Source organism: Anomalospiza imberbis, chromosome 2 (assembly GCF_031753505.1).
Source record: "Anomalospiza imberbis isolate Cuckoo-Finch-1a 21T00152 chromosome 2, ASM3175350v1, whole genome shotgun sequence".
In the NCBI taxonomy this organism is placed as follows: Eukaryota; Metazoa; Chordata; class Aves; order Passeriformes; family Viduidae; genus Anomalospiza; species Anomalospiza imberbis.
In genome coordinates, this window is record NC_089682.1 from 3,830,539 (window position 1) to 3,852,246 (window position 21,708).

Sequence of the window (21,708 nt, forward strand, 5' to 3'; positions counted from 1 at the left end):
CCACACAAATTATTTTTACATATGAACTTTTAAATTAATTAACGTAATAATGCAATTTTAGTTAGAAACTCCATACAGAGATCTGATAAAAAGCTGAACTTACCTTTTCATAAGGTCTGCTACAGCCAAAGCCAAATATCAGCAGATGTCCATGAGAATCCGTGCATGCAAAATGCTGCCCATCTGGTGAAAATTTACAGTCAAAAACAGCTCCATGTCCCTGGCCTTCAATCTGGATTGAAGGAAAAAAAATTCAAGATAATTTCACCATTTTTTCAGAGCAAACCATAAGCACCCAAAATTAATTACTCTATCAAAAACCATCATGCATTTCCCTAAATACCTCCAATTAAGGCACAAATCATTTTGTTACTACAGTATATTTCTTTTACACTTGAATTTCAGCCCTGAACCAATTCTAAAAGATGCATTAGAAGGTATAAAAAGTTACTGTTCAATGAATAAAATAAACAAATAAACATGTTTTTCTGAGGTTTTTTAGCTGTCAGCACACTGCTTGAAATAAACTGGAGCTAATATAGATTGTTTTTGTTAAACAACTTTTGAGAAAAAGCCAGAGAATTTAAGAACTTAAAAATAAAAAAAAGCTCTTTGCTGTTGACTGACCGGGGAAAAAGGATGAAAAATTTATATGTACATTAGTTTAGAACCTAAGTCTCAGAGAAAATAACCTAATTTAAAGTATTAACAATGAGCTGTCAAATGGAGCCCTCCAGCACCGTGGTAATCAATATTAAGAATATAATTTGTAAGCCTGTTGAAAATACAAATGTCTGTCCACAAGTATCTTGAAACAATGGCACAAAACAGAGCCTTTTAGATGGCCCCTCCCCTCAGCTGAGGAAAACAATTAATACGAATGGAGTGCACAATGATCTTCAGTAAAAAAGAGTGCAAAATCTGCAATAATCAGCAAATTCTACAGTAAAAAGCTCTAAGGAAATAAAATTAATACATTTTGCTGGTTAAGGTTTTCCTGTTTGGTTGGGTTTTTTCCCCCCTAAAGATGCAAGGGTGTGAGTGTTGGTGGCAATTCCTTAAGCTGGTAGTGAACACACTGCTGTGTGCTGAGAACAAATGGTGTTTACAGAAGCTCTCACCATGTTAAAATAATGCTTTGTTTTGGTGCCTTTGGTGATGTCCCAGATGAAGATGTTGCCATCGTGGCCTGCAGACAGCATTATCCTGCAATCAAAGGGATGGGTCTCCAAGACAAACACTTCATCTGCATGGCCCTGCAATTGAAAATTGCACATCACAGGGAAACCAGGGAAATCCACATCAGCAGGATATTCACAACAGAGCCCAAAGCCTGTGCTGTCCTCTCTGGAAAATTAAACTCCAGGCAGCCACAAAGACTTGAACACTGCAAAGGTAAAAATTTTCTAGATTCAAGCAAGAGCTGTAGAAATATGAAGCTTTTGCCAAATGATGGTGAAATATTCAATGGGCATATTACTGCACAAGAATTTTATTTATTCCACATTTATTTGTTCTTTTATTTACAGGGAAAGTCCAAAGCTGGAGGAAGCAGCAAATTTTGGTTAGAAGAATTCCAAGGAACACCACACTTGCTGTACCATCCATACAGAGCTTTCAAGACTTATCAGCTCTAATTATAAATTCAGCATGCACATGGTCACTGCAATTCCAGGAAAATCTTCCAAAAGCAAGGAAAATTCCATACCACCAAGTCATGGAGCAACTGCCCTGTAATGGAATTCCAAACTTTGAGCAGGTGATTATTCACAGCTGTAACAACATAGTTGTCATTTTGGTTCCAAGCTATCATGGTTACTTTAGGCTTCATGAATTTGTCTTCTTCTGCACAAGTGTCACTATTTGAAAAAAGTCAAACAGGTCAGAGATGTATTTGATATTTTAATTAACCCATTTCTCTATCAAAATACAGTAATCGCTTTTCCTGTGTTAATAATCAGACAACGGAAAGGAAGCAAAGAATTAAATCTGGGTTGAAACTTTTGTCCACAAAATTCTTCATTTAAAGCAAATCTGGATTTTTAAATTTTGAAAGACTTGATAAGCTCTTTCCCATTTGAGATGCAAGGCAAAAAGGCTTTCCTTTTTCATGGAATCTTGGCTCCTTCACAATTAGAGTCCTAATATAAATCCTGCAAAATTTTGGACTTTTTACAGTCAGCTTTTCCAACTAACTGATTCCCAAGCCAATCTCTACATTAGCTAAGCATTTTTTAATGAGTCCCAACAGAAATACAGTAAAGATAACATTTTGTTTTAACCTCAATCTATTTCCTTATTCTCTCCCCAAAATACATTTACAGGATGCTGTAACACTGCCCCTCAGCCTTCTTCTAGACAAGCCAAGGAGTAAGTTTTCCTTGAAACACCTTCACATGGGATTATCTTTATTCCACTTCAAGCAGAGGCCACTCTAAAAAATACTCTCAACTACACAGCCACAGTCAAATCTCAAACATTAACAACTCCTCCTTTCTAAAATCAGGTTTCTTTCATGGTCTTTTTCATCACAGAAAAAGCCTGAAATCACCCTCCAATCAAATGGTGTACCCAAGGTTTTGCTTTTTATTTCATCACCTACAAATCATTTAATCAAAATCTCATTTATTCAACTACAAATGAATTTCTGTTCAGTGTCTGTGGAAGCCTACTGAGCTTGGGTACTCCTGTAAGTCACTCCCCCTTCACGTTTACCCAACACCACGTAATATCCTGATTTTTATCTCTAATAACATTATTCAGACTGGCTGCCACCAGCATTTCATTAATTCACCTTTTTAAAAGCAGAAAATGGGAATAGTCAGCAAGATCAGTCCTTGAGGAAAGCCACCTATTCCATGTCATAACCTCTCCTGCAAATAGGTCACCAACTACTTTATTTTTACTCATCTAAATATATTTCTCCTGTGACACACCAGGTATGATAGCCTAAAACCCAGATAAAGAAGGTAGATTCTTTCTGTTCACTTTTTTCCCTGAAAAGATGCAGTAAAATTAACTTGGTACAGAGCACATTTGAGAGCTTTCTCAACACTTAGGTATTTATGAAAGCACAGAATCAAACTCAGCAACTATTGCATCACCAGAACCCTCAATTCACCCCATCCCAAGACCACAGAACTTGACCAGAATGCTGCTCTCACTCTCATACTGAGTAACTGAGTTTTTCAATCTTTCTGAATTTACACAAAGGAAACCAGCAAATGAACACTTCACCTACCCCAGCAGTCGATCAGACATATCCAACAAAATGTTCCTCCACTCTGCTTGCTCGAAACGCCAGATCCGAGCTGTTCCATCTCTGCTGCCACTTATGAACCTGAACAAGTATTAAAAATTCATTCATTTATTTTCCCAAAAATTTGCTTTAAAGTATGTTTAGAGTTAGACACCACCACAATATAGATTTTGCAGTGGAAGACTGACAGAAGTGAAATCTTCAATTTGTGTTCAAGAGAATTCTTTCCATTAACTTTCTTTCCAGAAAAGCAGGAAAGAGTTTTTCTGAACTGGAAAACTGAATAAAGTTGTCAAAAATATGAAGAACAGAGAAGCAAGTTCCAAAGTTTGACTCAATTCACAAATTCATCCTCGACTCCTCCTCAGTACAGGATTTCAGTGTATTTTACGTAATTACAAAGTTTCAGATGCTGAAGTAGAGGCAAGAACAAATCAGACGAAAAGGTTCTAATTTATTTTTGACCACTTTCACTGCATTTCTCCTATTTCCTATACAATACTCAGTGAAACTGAAAGGAAGGGAGGAGGAAAAGCAGATTCATGAAGCTACAAACACATTGGGTACATTAAAAAGCGGTAAAATTCCTCCAGGTAAATAAAACCCCAGCCAGGCCAAAAAAATTACCTAACACAGATCAAAAAAACCTGGAACAGCTGAAGATTAATTATGCTCCTGCATCAGTCCAAAATTTCCCTTCTGAGTTCTAAATAAGTAGACTTTTCTTTACTGGGATCATCCAGTAATAGATTCTTAATTCCAAAATGATGTATTTTTGGCCATATTTCAGCATTTTTCAACATACCTGTCCCCACCATTAGAAAACTGAATGCTGTCAACTTTATCCTGTAAGAAAAAAGTAAAGTTTGTTCAAGTTTTGTTTTTTAAACAGGAAATACATTATTTGACAATTCTGAGTCTAGTAAAATCTGAAATAATGAAAAAATAAAATGCTGTTAATTTCTAAGAGTTTCAACTGCATGACAAACCAAGTCCAAACACTTCCTAGAATTCACTAATCATTAATGTATCTAAAATGGGTATTGTAAAAACTGCCCGAATTCAACATGAAGGATTAACAAATTAAATAACCTGGTTGACAACTGAATCATATTTAAATATATTTCCAATACCGTAAGTCAACTACTATAGTGAGAAATCTGTTGTTCCTACTCCTACTTACACTTTCCTTAAAAAAATAAACAATTATTCAGTTTTATCACAATATAAACTGCAGGAAAAGTAGATACCACACTTAGAGCAGAAAAGTCTCCTCTACATAAAAAAACTAAGTACTGATTAAGCCTTATCAATGCAACCAAAATAAAGTCAGAATTTGTAGTACAGGAAACATTAATGCAAAGAAAATTAATTAAGAGCCTTGCTAAAAATCCACTATTAAAATCATCTTGTGACTTCAATGCTGCTTCAATTTACTAATTAACTAATTACTTACAGCATGACTTTCCAATTCAGCTATTTTCTCAGGTGTTTCCGAGCCAAAAAAATACATCCTGATGACGTGGTCAGTGCTGCCAGTTGCTAAAAACATCCCACCTGTAAAAATCAAGCAATAATTAACCTGCTGTGGAAGAAATTAAAACAGGTCACCACTATTTTTCAGAGGCCTGGTTTAAATAAAAAAACTCCACGCCTATTTGGAGAATGGCACATTTTTTTATGCTCTTCCACTGACACACATATGTGGAAGGAAATCCCTTTCTTGCCCCAGAAAGTGTTCTCAGCCATAGTAAAAAATAAATTGGTGTTACAAAGATTTTTAAATATATCTTTAGGGCAATAGTGGAACTTTTAACATTAAATTGCACAGAGAAGCCTTCACTGGTGGGGCATACGGCTCTGGATAATCAGAATTATGTAGATGACCCTCACTGTAGTCTGTGCCTCATTTGTGCCAGTGAACTGCATCAAAATTAGGCTGAAATGTGAGTAAACCAGTCAAGTGAAGTACCCCAGGGTAAGCACACCAGTATTTAGCTGAGGTGGCAGAAATTCCAAGATCTGCCTCTAAGTGCTGTCAAAAAAAACCAAAAACCTGAACAAGCAAAATGTCAAAAACACCCTCTCGACACAAGCCAGGGTCCTATCCTGACAATGTCAACAAACTACACTTTGACTAGCTTTTTATTTCTGAAATTCACATGAACTGAGTGAAAGGAAACAAGGCGGGAGTGAAGCACATTAAAGATCCCTTTCTGGGTCCTTAAGAGGAAGATCTTTATGAGCACCCCTGGCACTGGGTCAGGAGCTCCTGCTGGCAGGACCCACTTCCACTGCTGGTGACTGTGGGATGTCAGAGAACCCACTGTGCCAACCCTTGACATTGCACAAGGGGATTAAACAAAAATAAAAACTCCACTAAAGACGGATAGAAGCAAACAGGCATTATGTGGCTTTTACCTCTGTGAAATCACCAATGTCTTTAACAGTCTTTCAGTGCTAGCTAAGGAAAGCCCCATGATTTAATTATGTCACAGCTAACAGGGCACATCTGTGCAATTATTTACTCACAACTGCAGGTTTTCTCCATTTAAAAGCTGTCACAAGCAAGTGTTACAAGAGAGGAAAGAAGAAATCACAAGGATGAACACCACCTGACTTACCCACACTGAAGGAAGAACAAAGCATCTGAACTCCTGGCCTGGGCTTCTCTGTGAACTTCACTGGCTTGGTGCTTAAAAAGAAAAGATGTTTGAAATAGGCCACACTACCCTAAACTTGGCTTTTAGCAACATTTCAAAGCATAAAGGGATGTTTCTTTAAACATAGATCATTTTATACCAACTACCATGTATGACGTGGCACAACACCTGACACACACTGATCATTCTAGAGCTCTTTTTGGTAGTAATTAATTTTTTGGGTACAAACAAAGAGTAATCACATATTGAACATTTCAAACTATCCTGAACATACATATCCTGCATACAAGTTCTGTAAGAAACACTCTAAAAATACAGGACTGCTGGAAAACCAACACCACCACCAAGTTTTATTGTATTTTCCAACATATTTACATTTCCAGTCAGTCCTGCTGTCCTACATTTGAACTTTTAGTGAAGAAAGAAATGAATATATTTCCCAACTAATCTCCCAAGTCAATGGATGAACATTGATTTGTAAAGGATATAGTTGGTGATGGTGCTTTAAAATAAATATTGAATACATGATTTGCACAGTATTTTTATAACCACAAAAACCCAGCAGAGTGAAAACCACCTGACTTCTTTTACTCAAGCCCAGAATGTCATAAAGGTTAACCAGCAAACCATTCACATACTTGAATTTCATGGAATCTGTATCCCACTGCCAAAAGCAAACAGTTCCATCTGCCCCAGTGGAGACCATGTATCGCAGGGAGCCTTTCACCATGGGACTGAACTGCAGGGAGGAAAGCAAAATCACACACAGGAACAGAGATTTAAGAATTGTTCATGAACTTCTCAAGAAGTTAATGTAAAAGCTCGATTTATTTTGGATTTTTCATCTCAAACTGCTGGAGCAGTTGTTGGTAACTCATTTTTAGTGTTTGCAAGGTAATACCTCCCCTAATTTAAGGTAAGTTTGTGGTCTGTGTTTCAATTACTGCATTAAAAAAACCCAATTCCATCAGTGGTTTGGGTTTGATGTTTTCACTGACCACAATCATTCACTGAAAATCCTGTCAGTGAATAAAATAATGAGCACAGCAGACTGAAAAAAGGGAAGTTTGAATAGACAGGGGTAGGTTAAAAATAATTAAGGAGAGCACGAGATATGAGATAGTTTGAATGTGTAATTTAGTATCATACATAATTTTATAGGAATTGTATGGGAATTCCTCAGAAATAGTTCTTTAAGACATGGATTTATTGCTTTGCACAGAGTTACCCTTCAGAAAACTTTACAGACACAGCTTGTTAAAACTGTTCATCAATTACCATTAATTGTAAAGTCATATAAATTCCACACAGTCCACCATTAATTGTAAAGTCATATAAATTCCACACAGTGCAATTATGGCATTATTAAGAAATCTTAAATTAAAAAATCCACGCACTGCAACAGAAGAAGCATCACAAGTATTTAGACACTAAAAACCAACCAAACTAAAAAAATGCAGTGAATGCCACACAAAGGGCAGGTATGAAGATTACTCTCTGAGGCAGCATTTTTGAGAAAAATTCAAAATTATTTGTTTGTACTGAACTCCACAAGCCACTCCTCACCCCTCAAGACAAGCCGTTGGTCTCACTGGAAAACACCCCAAACCTGGATATTGAGCTACTGATTTCTGTGTCAATTAAGGCATTAAAGGCCAAAACCAGACTGAATCCAAAGGATCACCAAGTGCACATCATGTATCAAACCACCTCCAAATTTAAATACAGACCTTACACCTCTGCCTTCTGAAATAACTCCTATTTTTGAGATTAAAACAAATACTCATATCCCAAAAGTTGTAGGAATAATATACTGCATCAGAACACATTCACACAGAATAGCAAATCATGTCTCCACTAAGAGACAACAGGAGGACAGGATATTTCCCAGAAACTCCCTTTTGTTCCAACAAGTCAAGTATTATATGCAGTGATCTTTAAGTGAAAAAGAATTCCTGTCATTATCTTCAGTTAAATACTTAGGAATTCCAAAGAGACAAGGAATTTACTTGTTTTTAAGCAGGTTTATCCTGTGATTTGACTTAGTTTTGACATAAATATTTACACATTCAGATTTCATCACTCCCATAGGCAGGCAAAGAGAAATAATTTCAGTTTTTAATATGCAGAAACACTTCAAAAGCCCCATACCTGCAATGAGGTAATGGACCCTGTGTGCCCATGGAGGACAGCAACTGGTGCACAAGTCCTCAGACACCACACTCGGATCATCTTGTCACAGCTCCCAGCTGCAATCATGGTGTTCTCATAGTTCACAGCCATGTCAGAGATCTCTGCTGAATGTCCTCGTAAGGTGGCAAATAATCTGCCATTGTGAGTGGACCAGATCTTCACCAGACAGTCATCTGAGCCCTGAAGAGAAATACTCATTAAGGACAACTTCTGACATGCTTCTGACCTTTAATTATAGCAAATTGTTCCACTTAAGCACAGCAAGGGAGCTACATTTTACCAGCATTGATATTTATCTCCACAAGTTTGCATCATCCAAAACTATATTCAGAGTTGGATGTATTTTCAGCAACTTACAGTAAAGATTCTGTGTCCAGTCCTGTCAAATGCAACACAATACACAGAAGAGAGATGGCCAAGGATCCTCCTGTGCATCTTGACATGCTGGTACATACTTCCTGGGAATGAAGTGCTGAACTTGGCATATCCAGTTAATTGCTTTGCTCGATGCACCTCCACTAGAACACAGAGGAATCACATCATGTTTCAAACATGTCTGTTCTAAAACCTGGGTTTATTCAATTACCATTAATACTAAAAAGCTATTAGAAATTACTTTCAGATTTCATAAAGTCAGGTTTTGTGGTACCTGCAATTTTTTCTGTGTGTAAAACCAGTATTTTAGAAGTGCTCAGCAGCAGTGGGGAGAGGTGAGAGGAGCTTACCAAGATTTGGTGGGGTGCCATAGTTCACAGGCATTTCAGGGGGTCTGCCTCGATGCAGAGCAGCAAATGCAGAGCCCTTCCAAACAGTGTTCCTGCAATCTGCAGAAACAGTTGAAGTTCATCATAAACACTTGCTAAAAATGCCGAGAGAGCTGCAGTTCCAAAACACAGCAAAGACCCATCTAGTCTGGTCTCAAACACAGGACCGAACCCACCAAAAACCAGGCACCAACTGCCCCAAAACTTCTCACAAACAGTGAAGAGCTAAAGAGAAAAATCCATTTAATAGTAACAGAAGGAGAAAAAACCAACACAACCAATCAGCAAACTTTGAAATTACTCCTAAATGATGGTACCCCTGCAGTTCACATGACACAAAACTAAAATTCCAACTGATCTTTAACATTTTCCTGAATATTTATACAGGAATGTAATGAGTAGTTAATAATATGAAGTTATTTCATTAGATGATCTCAAGAACTTTTCAGTAACTAAAGGGGACTTACAAGAAAGCTGGAGAGGAATTTTTCACAAAGGCTTGGAGTAAAAGGACAAGGGGGAATTGCCTCAAGTTGAAGGATGACAGGTTTAGGTGGGATGTTGGGAAAATTTTTTTCCCTGGGAGGGTGGGCAGGCCCTGGCACAGGGTGCCCAGAGCAGCTGGGGCTGCCCCTGGATCCCTGGCAGTGCCCAAGGCCAGGTTGGACACTGGGGCTTGGAGCAGCCTGGCACAGTGGAAGGTGTCCCTGCCATGGCAGGGGTGGCACTGGATGAGCTTCCAGGTCCCTTCCAACCCAAACCATTCTGGGATTCCAAGAGGTCACTTCCCAAGTGTCAGTTCTGCCTTTCTCACACTATTCCCCAAATCTAACTCTGTGCACACAACAACGAATCACCCCCACTTCAAACAAAGAACAGATCCTACCTTTTGCTGTCCGTAGCAAGGACTGTCTCCCTGCCCCAAGTAAGGAATTAACTCTGGAAATGCTGGGTGGGATCTCCTTATCCAGGATAGGGCCAATACGCTTGCAAATTTGTAATAAATGATCTGGAGCCACATGTTTGTTGGACAGCACCTGACAGAAATTCAAGGTTTAAAAATTAGGTTGGTACTCCCAGAACAGATGGATCTAAAAGCATCAATACGCACATGTGCATTTGATTTTTTTTAAGTTCAACCTAGAGAGAAAATCAATTCTCTTAAGCTCTGATCTAGTAAATTCAGTGGGTACTCTGCAAGCTAGGGAGAACTGTAGTAAAAATAACTGGAGTAAAGTTACTCCTGCAGATCAGTATTTTATTACTGGAAGTTTGCAGGAATCACCCCTGTGGCACCCACTTGTGAGACACCCTAAACTGAGTGTCTGTGCCCAATTCCCCCAGTGATTTGTACTAAAAATAAGAAATAAAATATAAACCCTCAGAACTCAAGATCATGGAGAATGTGGTTGCAATCAAGCACAAGAATTTACACAGCTACTACCTGTACTTGCTCAGTGAACTGCAAACCAGCAGGTTTGAGTACAATCTCTCTAGAAACAGTTTCCTTGAAGAACCAGTACCACATAACCTAAGTCTGCCCTACTTCCTTAAACCAGGGTCAAACCACTCATCCCTACATTCAGGAATGATCCCACACTATCTGCATCAAGCAACCTAAAAAAAATACACCCCCACACACACTCAGATGTCTCAGACAAGAACAGATGTGTACGGGTTTTGATTATTTTTCCCCTTTCTCTTTCTGGGAGGAGTTCAATCTAAGAAATCCTTATTCTCATCAGGACAGCCACAATAATGCAGAAGATAAAGACACAGAGGAGGAGTTTAAACAGCCTTGAGTAGAGCAAACCATCAGAATCAAAAATTGAAGCTGTTGGGGAGGTCTGAAGCAGCTGGGATCGACAGCCCCACATTTCCTCCAGTGTGACCTAGCCATGAACAGCCCAGTCAGCCCCAGCAGCCACACTGCTCCTGCAGCAGCCAGACAATTCCCAGCCAATCCATGCAGGAGAGGCTCAGGGCCACACCAGCTCAGGTATGTGGCCTCCTGCCCAGGTGGCTGAGAACACAGGCAGAACAAGCTCGTGCTGCTGATGCTGTTCCCTTGAACAGCTGAGCTCAGATGAGCAAAGTGTCCCAACAGGGCTGATCTGCTCATCACAACAGTGGGAATAAAAATAAAAATACCACATGCTGCCAGAAAGTTGCCCAAATACACACTGAGCATTCAAAGGTACAATTTAAGTCACAGCCCTGCACTTGTTTTTAATAATAAAATCCAGGTATAAAGCTTGTGGGGCACAGGTTGTATTCCTGGCAGGGTGGGAGGTGATAACATCAGTAAAATAGCTCCCATTACCCCACAGGCAAATCTGTCCAAGCAAATCAGCCCATCAGATGCTTAAGGTTGATTATAAGAAACATATCTGGTAGCCCAAAGACTACAAAATGCAGTTTGACATAATTTCTTTGTCAATTTTGACTCTTGAATTGGTATAGAGCAGTACCAGCCACAACATCCAGGACAGAAAGGTCAGTTTCTGCCAAACACTAAAACCCTTTTTGTTTTCATGCCATCAGCAACATGTATATTTTCTACTATATTTTCTAAATGCAACCCTTGCATACAAAACCTTGCAATTCTTTTCTTTTTGAAGCAGTTTTGCTGAGATTTTGGAAGGAACAGTTATTTTAAAGATTTGCAATTCCATGCTGAGCAAAGTGGAATAGAAATAATTACAGCACATGACAGATTTGTCTGTGGTCTCTGCAAATTCAGAGTGAGACCAGTGGGACAAGAGGTTCCCAGAGCCCTTCAAAAAACAGAAACTAAAACGCTAAGAAGATTAATTTAGATATTCTGAAACAGTACTGCCCTGTGCAGAGATTTCCTTTAAATTGTGCAGGAAAAAAGAGGTAGAAGCAGCACATGTGAAAGAATTAGTTTGACAATTGTAAATGCAGAATAATCCCAGTTAAAAAGCAGCCCTGAAATCAGAAAAACACACACATGGGATCTCCCAACACCCTGCTTTTTGCCAGAAGAAATGGGGTAAGAACCAACAATGAAGCCACAAAAAAACCTCCCAACAATTCTTTCTAAGCTTAATGCTACTTTCATCTTGCTTAAATTCAAGTCAGAGCTTGAAAATATTCCTGTTTAGCAAGGCCAGGCTTCTTAGTGACTTACAAAAACTGATCTAAAACCTTCCTTGCTCAACTGGCCACAACAACAAATAGAGGAAATGGAATCTCACTTATCATTTCAAGCAATACTTAAATAATTAAGAAAGTGTTTTAAACAACATTTCACTCCTTCTCTATGCAAATATGATCCTGAGATCTTTAAGTGCTTGGCAAGATGGAGTTCACTGCAACAATCAGTCAATTAACGCAGAATGCCTGAACCTTAGGTGGGAAAAAGCAAGGATAAACAACTCTTTAAAGGAAACACTATCAGATACAATAAAGCAGGATAAAAACCACACTGGGCAGGGCAGGCACCACCAGGCCATCACCCACTGGCATTCAAACTCTTTGTCATTTAAGAAGCAGCAAAATTAAGCCCCAAAACACACCTCTGCCTTTCTGTAAAAACAATTCAGAACACACCACACCAGCCGTGGAAGAGCAGAAAGAACATTTTGTGGAGAGATCATCTCTCTCTTATCAGCACTTTAGAAACAAAGCCATGACCAGCGAGGAGCCGGCGACATGAGCACATTCACAGTCACCGCAAGTGCCAACCCTCGGTTTCTGAACAGCGATTTCATTTCCTAATCTGTTGGAGGGGGCTGAAAGAAACCAACCAGAAAATAAATACCGACAAATCACAACGTGCCTCACAACCTGGTCCCTGAAACTGCGAAATGAAACCTCGCTGTAGATTGGCTCCTGCCTGCATGTAGGTAGTGGCATGTACCACTGCACAACGCCAAGCTCCACCTCTGCTATGTAAACAATATCCTCAATTTAAACCACCGCTTGTGTTTTTGTTAGTCTGATGTAAAGAAATTAAAGGCCCTTTCTAAAGTAACTCCAGTGTTCAGAGGCAGGACGGTACAGGAAGGTGAAGATTTGGGCCTACTCTTAAAGGTAGAGGGTCTAACATCAATGTCATCACCGTAAATAAAAGGTTTTTTTTTTTTTTTAAAGAGAAAAGTCTCACCAATTCTTCATAACTTCTATAATGCTCATTTCCTTGCCAATCCAACCTTTTGGGAAGCAACTAAATAAAGGAAAAACAAACAGAAAAACCGTGAGCGGTTAAAGGGGAAAGGAGGGACGACAGACCACATCCAAAACAATGTGTGTTGAGGGGGGGAAAAGTTGAGACAGTGGCAGAAACTTGAATGACTTGCAAAGGAAACTTTTGACTACAGCAAGATTTCATCAGAGCCCACACAGACCTGGTGCTGCTCCAGCTCCTGCACCAGCACCTGCGGAGGGAAGGGGAAAAACACAGAGTCAGGGACAAGCCACGATTTGGCTCCTCCAGAGCGGGGGGCGCGGCTGCTCCCACCTCCCCCCGACCCTCTGCGGGCGGCGCGGGGTGCCCGCGCCCCGGTGAGCCCCGGACTCACCTTCAGCGCTCTCCTGCAGGGCCCGGTGCTCAGGAACCGGGCGATGAGGAAGTAAAGCTCTGTAAGAGACACGGCAAGAGACACGGGAGATGAGCCGGGGGGCGGCCGTGACCCATCCTGAGGGGGTGGCAGGAAGATGGCGGCACCGGCGGCACCTCCTCACCCCGGCCCGCGGTGTTACCTGATTCAATGAGCGGCAGCGACGCGCCGGAGCTGGAAGAGGCCGCAGGCTCGGCCATGGCGGGCTGAGGGCGGCGGGCCCGGCTCGGCACGGCGCTGTCAGCGCCTCCCCTCCTCCCTCCCTCCCCTCACGGCCGCCCCCCCGCTCCCCTCAGCGCTCGCTCCCTCCCTCTCCCCCCTCAGCGCAGCCTCGGCGGCGCCGCCGCCATCGCCGCCGCACCACCCGCCACGGAGCCGCCGTCGACACCTCCGCCGGGAGCGCCTGCGGGGGGGCGGCGTAAAATAGTTCGCGCAGTACCGGGCGCTGTGGGCGCGCCGAGGGAACAGCGGTGAAGGCGTGTGGCCGCGGGGAATATACACGAAGGGAATATACACCCGCGGGGCGGGTGGCGGGGGGGATGGCGGGGAAGGCGCCGGGTGAGGAGAAGGGGAGGCGGAGGCGCGGAAGGATCGCGCGAGGAAGGCGGCGGTGACGCGCACCGGGGGCGGGGCTGAGCGCGGCGAGGCGGCAGCGCTGAGGGGTGGCGGGGGAGAAGCGGCGGCGCTGCTCCGATCGGCCCCGGGAACAGCGGGGCTGCCGCCGCTGCCTCGGCCTTCCTAGCCCGGGACAGGCCTCCCGGGACCTGCAGCGAGGCACCGAGAGCCGGTTCCAGGGGGCGATGCGGTGACGGAGCGGACGCCGTGTGCCGCCGGGCCAGGGCCTTTGCCGCGAGTGCCGTGTCCGGCTCTGGGCCCCTCACTGCGAGGAGGATATCGAGGGGTTGCAGCTTATCCAGAGAAGGGGCTGGAGAATTCCTGAGGGAGCTGGGAAGGGGCTCACCTGGAGAAAAGGAGGCTCAGGGGGGACCTTGTGGCTCTGCACAGCTCCTGCCAGGAGGGGACAGCCGGGGGGGATCGGGCTCTGCTCCAGGGAACAGGGACAGGAGGAGAGGGAACGGCCTCAGGCTGGGCCAGGGCAGGCTCAGGTGGGACAGCGGGAGAATGTTTTCGCTGAAAGGGGATTAAACATTGGAATGCGCTGCCCAGGGAGGTGTTGAAGTCCCCATTGAGGAGTTCAATGAACAACTGGACGTGCTCTGGTCGTTAACAAGGTGTTGATCAATCAAAGGTTGCACTCGATGATCTCAGCGGTGTTTCCCAAGCTAAATGATTTTGTGATACTGTGATTCAAAGTGCACTGCCCCGCGTGGTGCCCAGGGTGTGCCATGCTGCAGAGGTTTGGGAGCATCAGTGCTGTTGGGAGCTTCGGGATGGCCCAGCCTCCTGCTGTGACAGCAGAGCTCCATGGGGGATGCCCGGGGGCACCTGAGCTGCCCCAAACACCAGCCTGGCGAGGGGTATTTCCCACACCACTCCAGCAGCACTGCTTCCCTGGCATCACTAAGCCAGAAAAAAAAAGCAGCTCTGCCCCCATGCCTATGCCACCTCGAGCCTGGCTCCTGGAGACAGGATTTTGGGAGCCAGGACATCAACCTGTGAGGAGGTATGAGGATGAGCAGAGGGATGGAGCAGCTCTGCTGGCAGGAAAGGCTGGCACAGCTTGCATTGTTCACCTGCACAGGAAAAGCTTTGGACTGAGCTCAGTGTGGCCTTGCAGGGCCTGGAGATGCTGACAAGAAAGGCCTGGAGTGACAGGACAAGGGGAAATGGCTTCAAACTGACAGAGAATAGGGTTACATGGGAGATTGGGAATTAGGAATTGTTCCCTGGCAGGGTGGGCAGGGGCTGGGATGGAATTCCCAGAGCAGCTGGGGCTGCCCCTGGATCCCTGGCAGTGCCCAAGGCCAGGCTGGACACTGGGGCTGGAGCAGCCTGGGACAGTGGGAGGTGTCCCTGCCATGGCAGGGGTGGAACTGGATGAGCTTTCAGGTCCTTTCCAACCCAAACCATTCTTTATGATTTTTCTTTCCCACAGTTGTTTCCCAGCTATGCCCAGCATGAACGCTGATAAAAACAGCAATGGCTGTACTTATGTTACATTTTAAATCCAAACTCTTTGCCTATTTCATTCCCCACCTCTGGTACCTTAAAATGCATTTTCAGAACCTTGAAGTAAATTACTTTTATGTCTCATTCCCTAACCCGAAAAACTACTAGCAGTATGCAAAGACAATAGGTTATCTTCCAAGAAACAAGTTTTGTTCTCCTGCTGTTGTATTTTGGATCAGATTGTGCTCCATTGGATGCAAATCTGCATCAGCTCTCACTCCAGTCCTTAGCTGAAGAGCAAATAAATCTGGTACCTCACAGGACACAGTAATATTGAGAAGTTACAATAAATTAAGCAGTGGGAAATAGATGTGAGGGAGATGCTGAAAGTCCACAGGATCACAGCACCAGAGACCCAAAACACGTGAAATAGACATTCTGTAAAAACAGGGATGAGTGGTTATTTTGGGGGATTAACCTGTGAGTTTATTACTTCTTTAACTGGTGGATTGAGCTTGTCAAAACCAGAGAATAAATAATATAATGGAGCTAGACTGTGTTACTATTAAATTAAACCAAGAAATACGGTATCTGGAAGGGGATGTTGGGGAAGGCGAGTTAGAAAAGTGGCATCAATTTCCAGTTTTGAAATATCCAAGAACTTGAAGCCAAAGCCAGGTGTGCTCTGAGGAACACACCTGTGATGGAAGGGAACAGGAGCAGGTTGTTGTCCAAGGTTGGGAGATTCCTACAGAAAAGTTAAAGATTGCTAAAGTATTGAAGAGGTAAAAATGGTAAAATTCTTCCTGAAATGAGAGTATTGATTAAGAAACCAAGTTAGTGGGGAAACTAAAGTGGCTTTTTTTAGAAATAACTGCAACAATTTGAAAAAGACACTAAAAATGTACAGGAAGCATGTAGCGGGCTTGCAGGTGTTACTTACGAGCATAAACAAGTTCTGGGGTAAGAGGAGAAAAAAAAAACAACAAAGAGCAAACATTACTGTTTGAGCTTGGCTCCTCCCAGGACAAGGTGACAGTTGTCTGGCTGGCATCTGAGACTTACTAATTATTGACTTTTGTAAAAGCAAACAGCAGTGACAAACTGCTTTCAAACTGCAAGTTTAGACTAGCACTGCAGTTCTCCACTCCCTGAACTGCCACCCATCTCTTCAAAAGTACAGTTTAACACTCAGAAGGACGCAGTTAAACATCCAAACCACAGCACTCAGATTGTGAGTCCTCAGTCAATGCAGGAGCTATGGAAACATCTTTTCATAATCAAGATTTATTTGGCTTTTGTTTGGTGATCACAAACACTATCAACAATTTTACAATTGTTTTTATTCACAAAGCTTTTTTAAATCTAAAAACTAATTTTGTTTTTCTTCCTAGCACTATTTCAAATATTTTCACTCAATCTTTGTAGACAAGTTGTCCTTGAAAACTAGATGTGAAGTTCTAGTATCTCAAATATTGACATAAGTTCCATCTGCCAAGCAGAAACTTTTACTTAAGACAGTATTTAAAGATATAAAATAAAAGTTTCCAATCTTTTGCATCACAGCTACAAAGTTGTTGGAAAAAAATAAAGCTGCAACTACCAAAAATAACTTTGTCACTGATATACATCACTCAGCAAGAAATCCACCACTAGGGAGCAGTTTTATTAGATAAGCAATTCTACTGATGGTACAACCACAGAGAAAGATAAATAACTAAAATGTTAAGACACTCTCAACACATCATTATGAATTCCAAAGTCTGATCTGTGTTATGCTTCATTTATAGGATAGAAAACTGTCCCTTGGAGTCTGTGGAACGTGAGGCTTAATCAAGGCCTCAAAGCCCTCTCCTTTAATTAACACACCGTTAATTTCTGGTTTCATAGAAAACAGACAACCAGTACATGATTTTACCACTTAAAAAAGCATTTACACTTATCTAAATATGTAAAAAAATGGGTTGAGTCGGGATTCTCTCCTTCTTAAAAATGTGTTTTCTAGAACTACTAAAAAACTTGCATTTACAAAATAGTTGATAAAAATATTCCTCTGAATTGTACAAGAAGTAAGGTTTAAGGACCACCAGTTATGGATGTGGGAGCAGGTGTCACTCAGACTTCACTTCCTTCTCTGCAGCTGCATCAGGTGCTGGGGTCTGGAAAAGAAAAAAAAAACAGAACACTTCAGTGCAGGAAGTTTTTAATGGCTCTGATTAGTTTGGAGTGGTTTTAATGCACATTGAACCCTACACAGAATAACCCTGACTTGTTCTTGCAGATTTCTCTTGGATCATGACCTGCTAAACCAAGGAGTGACAAAAAGGCTCCTTGGATCCACCAGGATGGATTTCAGGATGTTGATTTGTTACTAAACAAAACTGCAAGGGATTTTAATTTTAATTGGATTACTGCTTTTATGACAGAAGAAACTTTAGCTTTTACACAGCTACAATTACATATGAGGTGTTTAGAAAATCCATGAGGCAACACTTCATGCCTTTAAATTTCAGTGCCACACTTAAAATATTCTTCAAATCTTAAGCATGTTTTAATTCTTGGCAAACAATAACATCCAGCAGAACAGACTGCCTCTGCCTCTTCCAGACTTTGGTATAAAATTACACCTGGATTTTGGGTGGTGTGACCAAGTCATCAGCCATTCCTTGTAAATTTACATCATCTCTGCACCAGTGAACTAAAGGGACTCCAGATGGGAATGCTGCCAAATTTGGTTCCACTGCTGAAATATTACAAGCACAAATTGAAAGACTGCAATAATGCCAAAAACCGAGTCAGCTGAAGAACTCACAGCACAACTTTCTCACACTGCAAGCTTGCAAATGACAAACTGCTACCCCAGAGTAAATCCTCCTGCTCACTCAAGTACCATCCTGTCCTTCCTTGCCCACCAAACCCCAGCATCTACCTAAAACCAAAATATTCCACTGAACTCCTCAGAATGTTTCTGTCACAGAAACCTGACACCAGCTCCAGGCCCGTTACCACACTTGTGTTTATTCCCTGCAGATTTTGGCCTAGATTTGTAACTGACTATGTCTGCATTCCAGGAATATAATACAGAGTGGAAGATGCTGTGTGTGACCTGATCAACGATTCCAGAAAGTTCAGCCACTCTGGCACTGAGGTGCAGCCAAGACTCACCTGGCACACTCACTTCTCCAGCAACAACAACTCATTAATTGCTGTACTTTGTCCCTACACCAACCTGTCCCTTCTCCCAGCAGGGTCTGTCAATATCACCTCAGCTTTGCCCAAATCAGCTCTGGGCTTTCACTCAAGGCTCTTTCTAGACCCGAGAAAAAGAATATTTCATTTGTCAAGAAACTTTTGTAGGGAACAACTCCCCAACTTCTCAGTAACAGCAAAACCCAAACCCAGCCCTCCGAACTTCACCTCCTCAGTTTTAGCTTCCCCATTTTCTGCAGGCAGGTTGTCCTTTGTCTGCTCTTGGTTTGTCTCTTCTGTCTGTTTTCCTTTAGGCCCCTTCTTCCCCTTTGATGGAGCTTTCTTGTCCTCAGATTTATCCTAAAATTAAACATATTTCCAGTAAGTCAATTGTTATCACCTTCCAGGTAAATCTTGAAAACAATAAAAAACACAAAATACCAAGATGGATTTGCTAAGCTACCAACAACCCCTGATCACCCACTTACAAATATTTCAGAATTACATAATTGCAACACACTGACTTCTGTACTTTGAATGCCATAATATATTTTTCTTCGTTAGTATTTATTTAAAAAGCCCACTGAGTAACTCCACAATGAGCAAATTTCTCACAACTGGAAAAAATACTGCGAGGAAAGTTTTAAAAACTGATAAAGTCGGTGAAAAAAGGTGTTTTTTGATGAATCAAATAAAAAAATTTTGACTGTTAATTAATAGCTTGAAGTAGTTTTAAGCAGAAAATCCATATCACACATCAATAAGCAGTAAGTGCAGATGCATCACAGACACTTGCAAAAAATAAAAAAAAAGGAAATTGCAACTCAGTAGCATTGGAAAGCTTCCCCAGATTCTTTAGGCTTACAGCCCTGAGAGTGGGAACACACTGATACTCAAACCACCCGAATGAAGGTGGATTTCTGATCAGTAACTGCTCAATAGGATTAATGCAATGAAAACATCAGGAAGTCTGCAAAGATTATGAGTTTATCTGAAATTAGAGAATCACAGAACAATTTGGGTTGAGAGGGATCTTAAAGATCATCTCATCCAACGCCCAACACCTCCCACTGTCCCAGGCTGCTCCAAGCCCCAGTGTCCAGCCTGGCCTTGGGCACTGCCAGGGATCCAGGGGCAGCCCCAGCTGCTCTGGGAATTCCATCCCAGCCCCTGCCCACCCTGCCAGGGAACAATTCCCAATTCCCAATCTCCCATCCAGCCCTGCCCTCTGGCAGTGGGAGCCATTCCCTGGGTCCTTTCCCTCCAGCCCTTGGAAATTGTCTCTATCTTTCTGATCAACTCCCTGGAGGTACTGAAAGGTGACAATGAGGTCACCCCAAAGCTTTTCATCAACACATCACAAAGAAAAGCTTATGGTGACAAAGGAACACTTAACACAATCAGCAGCAAGCCAACAGACACAAGGCCATTTTTAATTCTCCCAAAAAACAAAGAATTTTACACCTCCCTTATTTTCTCTGTGAAAGCTGTGCTGAAGAATTCAAAGATCACACAAACCCACTTTCTAACACACAAACACCTGAAAGCTTGACCACATGAATGGAAGTTCATGTGTTTTTTAAGTGGCTAATACCATTTTTTCCCTGTGCTAACACACTGCTTTAAAACATCAGTAGGTGTATTTTATCCCCCCTTGTTAGACAAATGAAATATAACGCTGTGCACAGAATCATTCATTTTGGAGAAGTTCTCCAAGATACTCCAGTCCAACTTTAACAGAGCACCGCCCTGCCAACCAGAGCGGAGCAAACAACATCCCGGCCTATCCTTGGACACCTTTAGGGATGGTGACTGCACCACATCCCTGGGCAGCTTCTCCAATGCCTGACCAGCCTTTCTGTGAAGAAATTCCTCCTGATGTCCTAACGCACAGTCGCTCTGACAGTCAGGTAGTTCCACCCAAAACCAAACCACAATGTAACACGCATGGATCCGTGCCCACGCTTCCATGCAATGCCTGGGGCTTAACAAGGATCTAAAGGCACAGTGATGGAATGTACCTGTAAATACTGGCAAAAGCACATCAAAACAACACTTCAGCCAAGTGAGTGTTCCCACAAGGAACAAAACCATGCAGCACGGTGCACCGAGGACACCACGCGGGATGCGCCCAGGCACCACCTCCTCTCCCTTCCCTCTTCCAATTCACTCTCACCTTTGCCGGTAACTTTTTGGATTTCGGCTCTGCTTTGGCAGGCGCGGGTTTCTGAGGAGAGAGAACAAGTCAGGCGGGGACCCAGCCCTCGGGGACCCGTCCCGGGCACGGCTCCCGCCCATCCCGGGCAGGGCCCCGCCGCTCGGCACTTACCGCGGAGAGCCGCGCCGATCGCCGCTTGGGCTGCGGGGGGGAGACACACACAGACACAGGGAGAGAGAGAGAGAAGGGCGTGAGGGGCGGGCGGGCCGGGGCAGCCCCGCCTGCCCCGCCGCCCTGCCCGCTCCTTACCTCCTCGGGGGCGTCCCCGTCCGCCACCGTCACCTGCAACACACACGGCGCGTCAGCGGGGCGGGGCGGCACCGGCCTCCGGCCGCCCCTTCCCGCCGCGCTCCCGGACCGCGGGTCTCGCCGAGCCCCCCCGAGCCTCTCACACCCCCTGCCCCCTCCCCGGCCCGCCGAGCCACCCGGCACAAGGGGAAAGGCGCCGGCCGCCGGTACCGCCCGCCGCACCGGAGCCCGCGGCGCGGCCGCCTCCCGCCGAGCCCGCTCCCCTCACGCCCCCGCCCGTCGGCTCCGCTCGCTGCCGCCCGCCTTCACCTTCCTCTTCGGCATCTCGACGCTCCCGGCCGCGACCGCTGCGGCTGCCCGTGTGGCGCGGCTGCTGCGAGCGCTGCTGCGGCCGCCTGCGAGCCCCAGCCCGGCTGCGCAGCGGAGCCGCCCCCCTCCCCATCCCAGCAGCGCCAGCGGCGCCGCAACAGGATCCAGCCGGATCGGGGCGCGCCCCGCCCCGCGCGCACCGCCGCCC

At 43.6% G+C, this 21,708-nt stretch overlaps 2 protein-coding genes across 2 annotated transcripts in view; both read right to left on the reverse strand.

Moving 5' to 3' along the window:
* Window positions 1-13,761, reverse strand: part of BRWD1 (bromodomain and WD repeat domain containing 1) — a 44,322-nt gene extending 30,561 nt beyond the window's left edge. The window contains exons 1-16 of the mRNA XM_068179583.1: window positions 13,608-13,761; window positions 13,427-13,485; window positions 13,253-13,282; window positions 13,012-13,071; window positions 9,766-9,916; window positions 8,841-8,939; window positions 8,473-8,633; window positions 8,074-8,295; window positions 6,561-6,661; window positions 5,884-5,954; window positions 4,716-4,816; window positions 4,065-4,105; window positions 3,242-3,340; window positions 1,709-1,859; window positions 1,122-1,256; window positions 104-232 (exon numbers count right to left, since the gene is read on the reverse strand). Coding sequence (XP_068035684.1) covers window positions 104-232; window positions 1,122-1,256; window positions 1,709-1,859; window positions 3,242-3,340; window positions 4,065-4,105; window positions 4,716-4,816; window positions 5,884-5,954; window positions 6,561-6,661; window positions 8,074-8,295; window positions 8,473-8,633; window positions 8,841-8,939; window positions 9,766-9,916; window positions 13,012-13,071; window positions 13,253-13,282; window positions 13,427-13,485; window positions 13,608-13,665 — 1,668 coding nt within the window. The 5' untranslated portion in view covers window positions 13,666-13,761. The remainder of the gene's footprint in view (window positions 1-103; window positions 233-1,121; window positions 1,257-1,708; window positions 1,860-3,241; window positions 3,341-4,064; window positions 4,106-4,715; window positions 4,817-5,883; window positions 5,955-6,560; window positions 6,662-8,073; window positions 8,296-8,472; window positions 8,634-8,840; window positions 8,940-9,765; window positions 9,917-13,011; window positions 13,072-13,252; window positions 13,283-13,426; window positions 13,486-13,607) is intronic.
* A 3,043-nt stretch (window positions 13,762-16,804) lies between these two features.
* HMGN1 (high mobility group nucleosome binding domain 1) lies at window positions 16,805-21,630 on the reverse strand. Its single transcript, XM_068179604.1, has 6 exons — window positions 21,501-21,630; window positions 21,192-21,224; window positions 21,054-21,083; window positions 20,901-20,951; window positions 18,953-19,084; window positions 16,805-17,694 (listed from the first exon to the last, which is right to left on the reverse strand). The coding sequence occupies exons 1-6, from the start codon at window positions 21,513-21,515 to the stop codon at window positions 17,647-17,649; spliced, it is 309 nt and encodes a 102-aa protein (XP_068035705.1). The 5' UTR covers window positions 21,516-21,630; the 3' UTR covers window positions 16,805-17,646.
* Between the last annotated feature and the right edge of the window lie 78 nt (window positions 21,631-21,708).

Excerpts from the sequence above, each read along its gene's own strand:
- HMGN1 (XM_068179604.1), bottom strand. Across the intron at positions 21,084-21,191 it reads ACGGGGACGCCCCCGAGGAG|CCCAAGCGGCGATCGGCGCG; the intron begins GTAAGGAGCGGG and ends TCCCCCCCGCAG. Across the intron at positions 17,695-18,952 it reads GGGAAGCTAAAACTGAGGAG|ACCCCAGCACCTGATGCAGC; the intron begins GTGAAGTTCGGA and ends TTTCTTTTCCAG.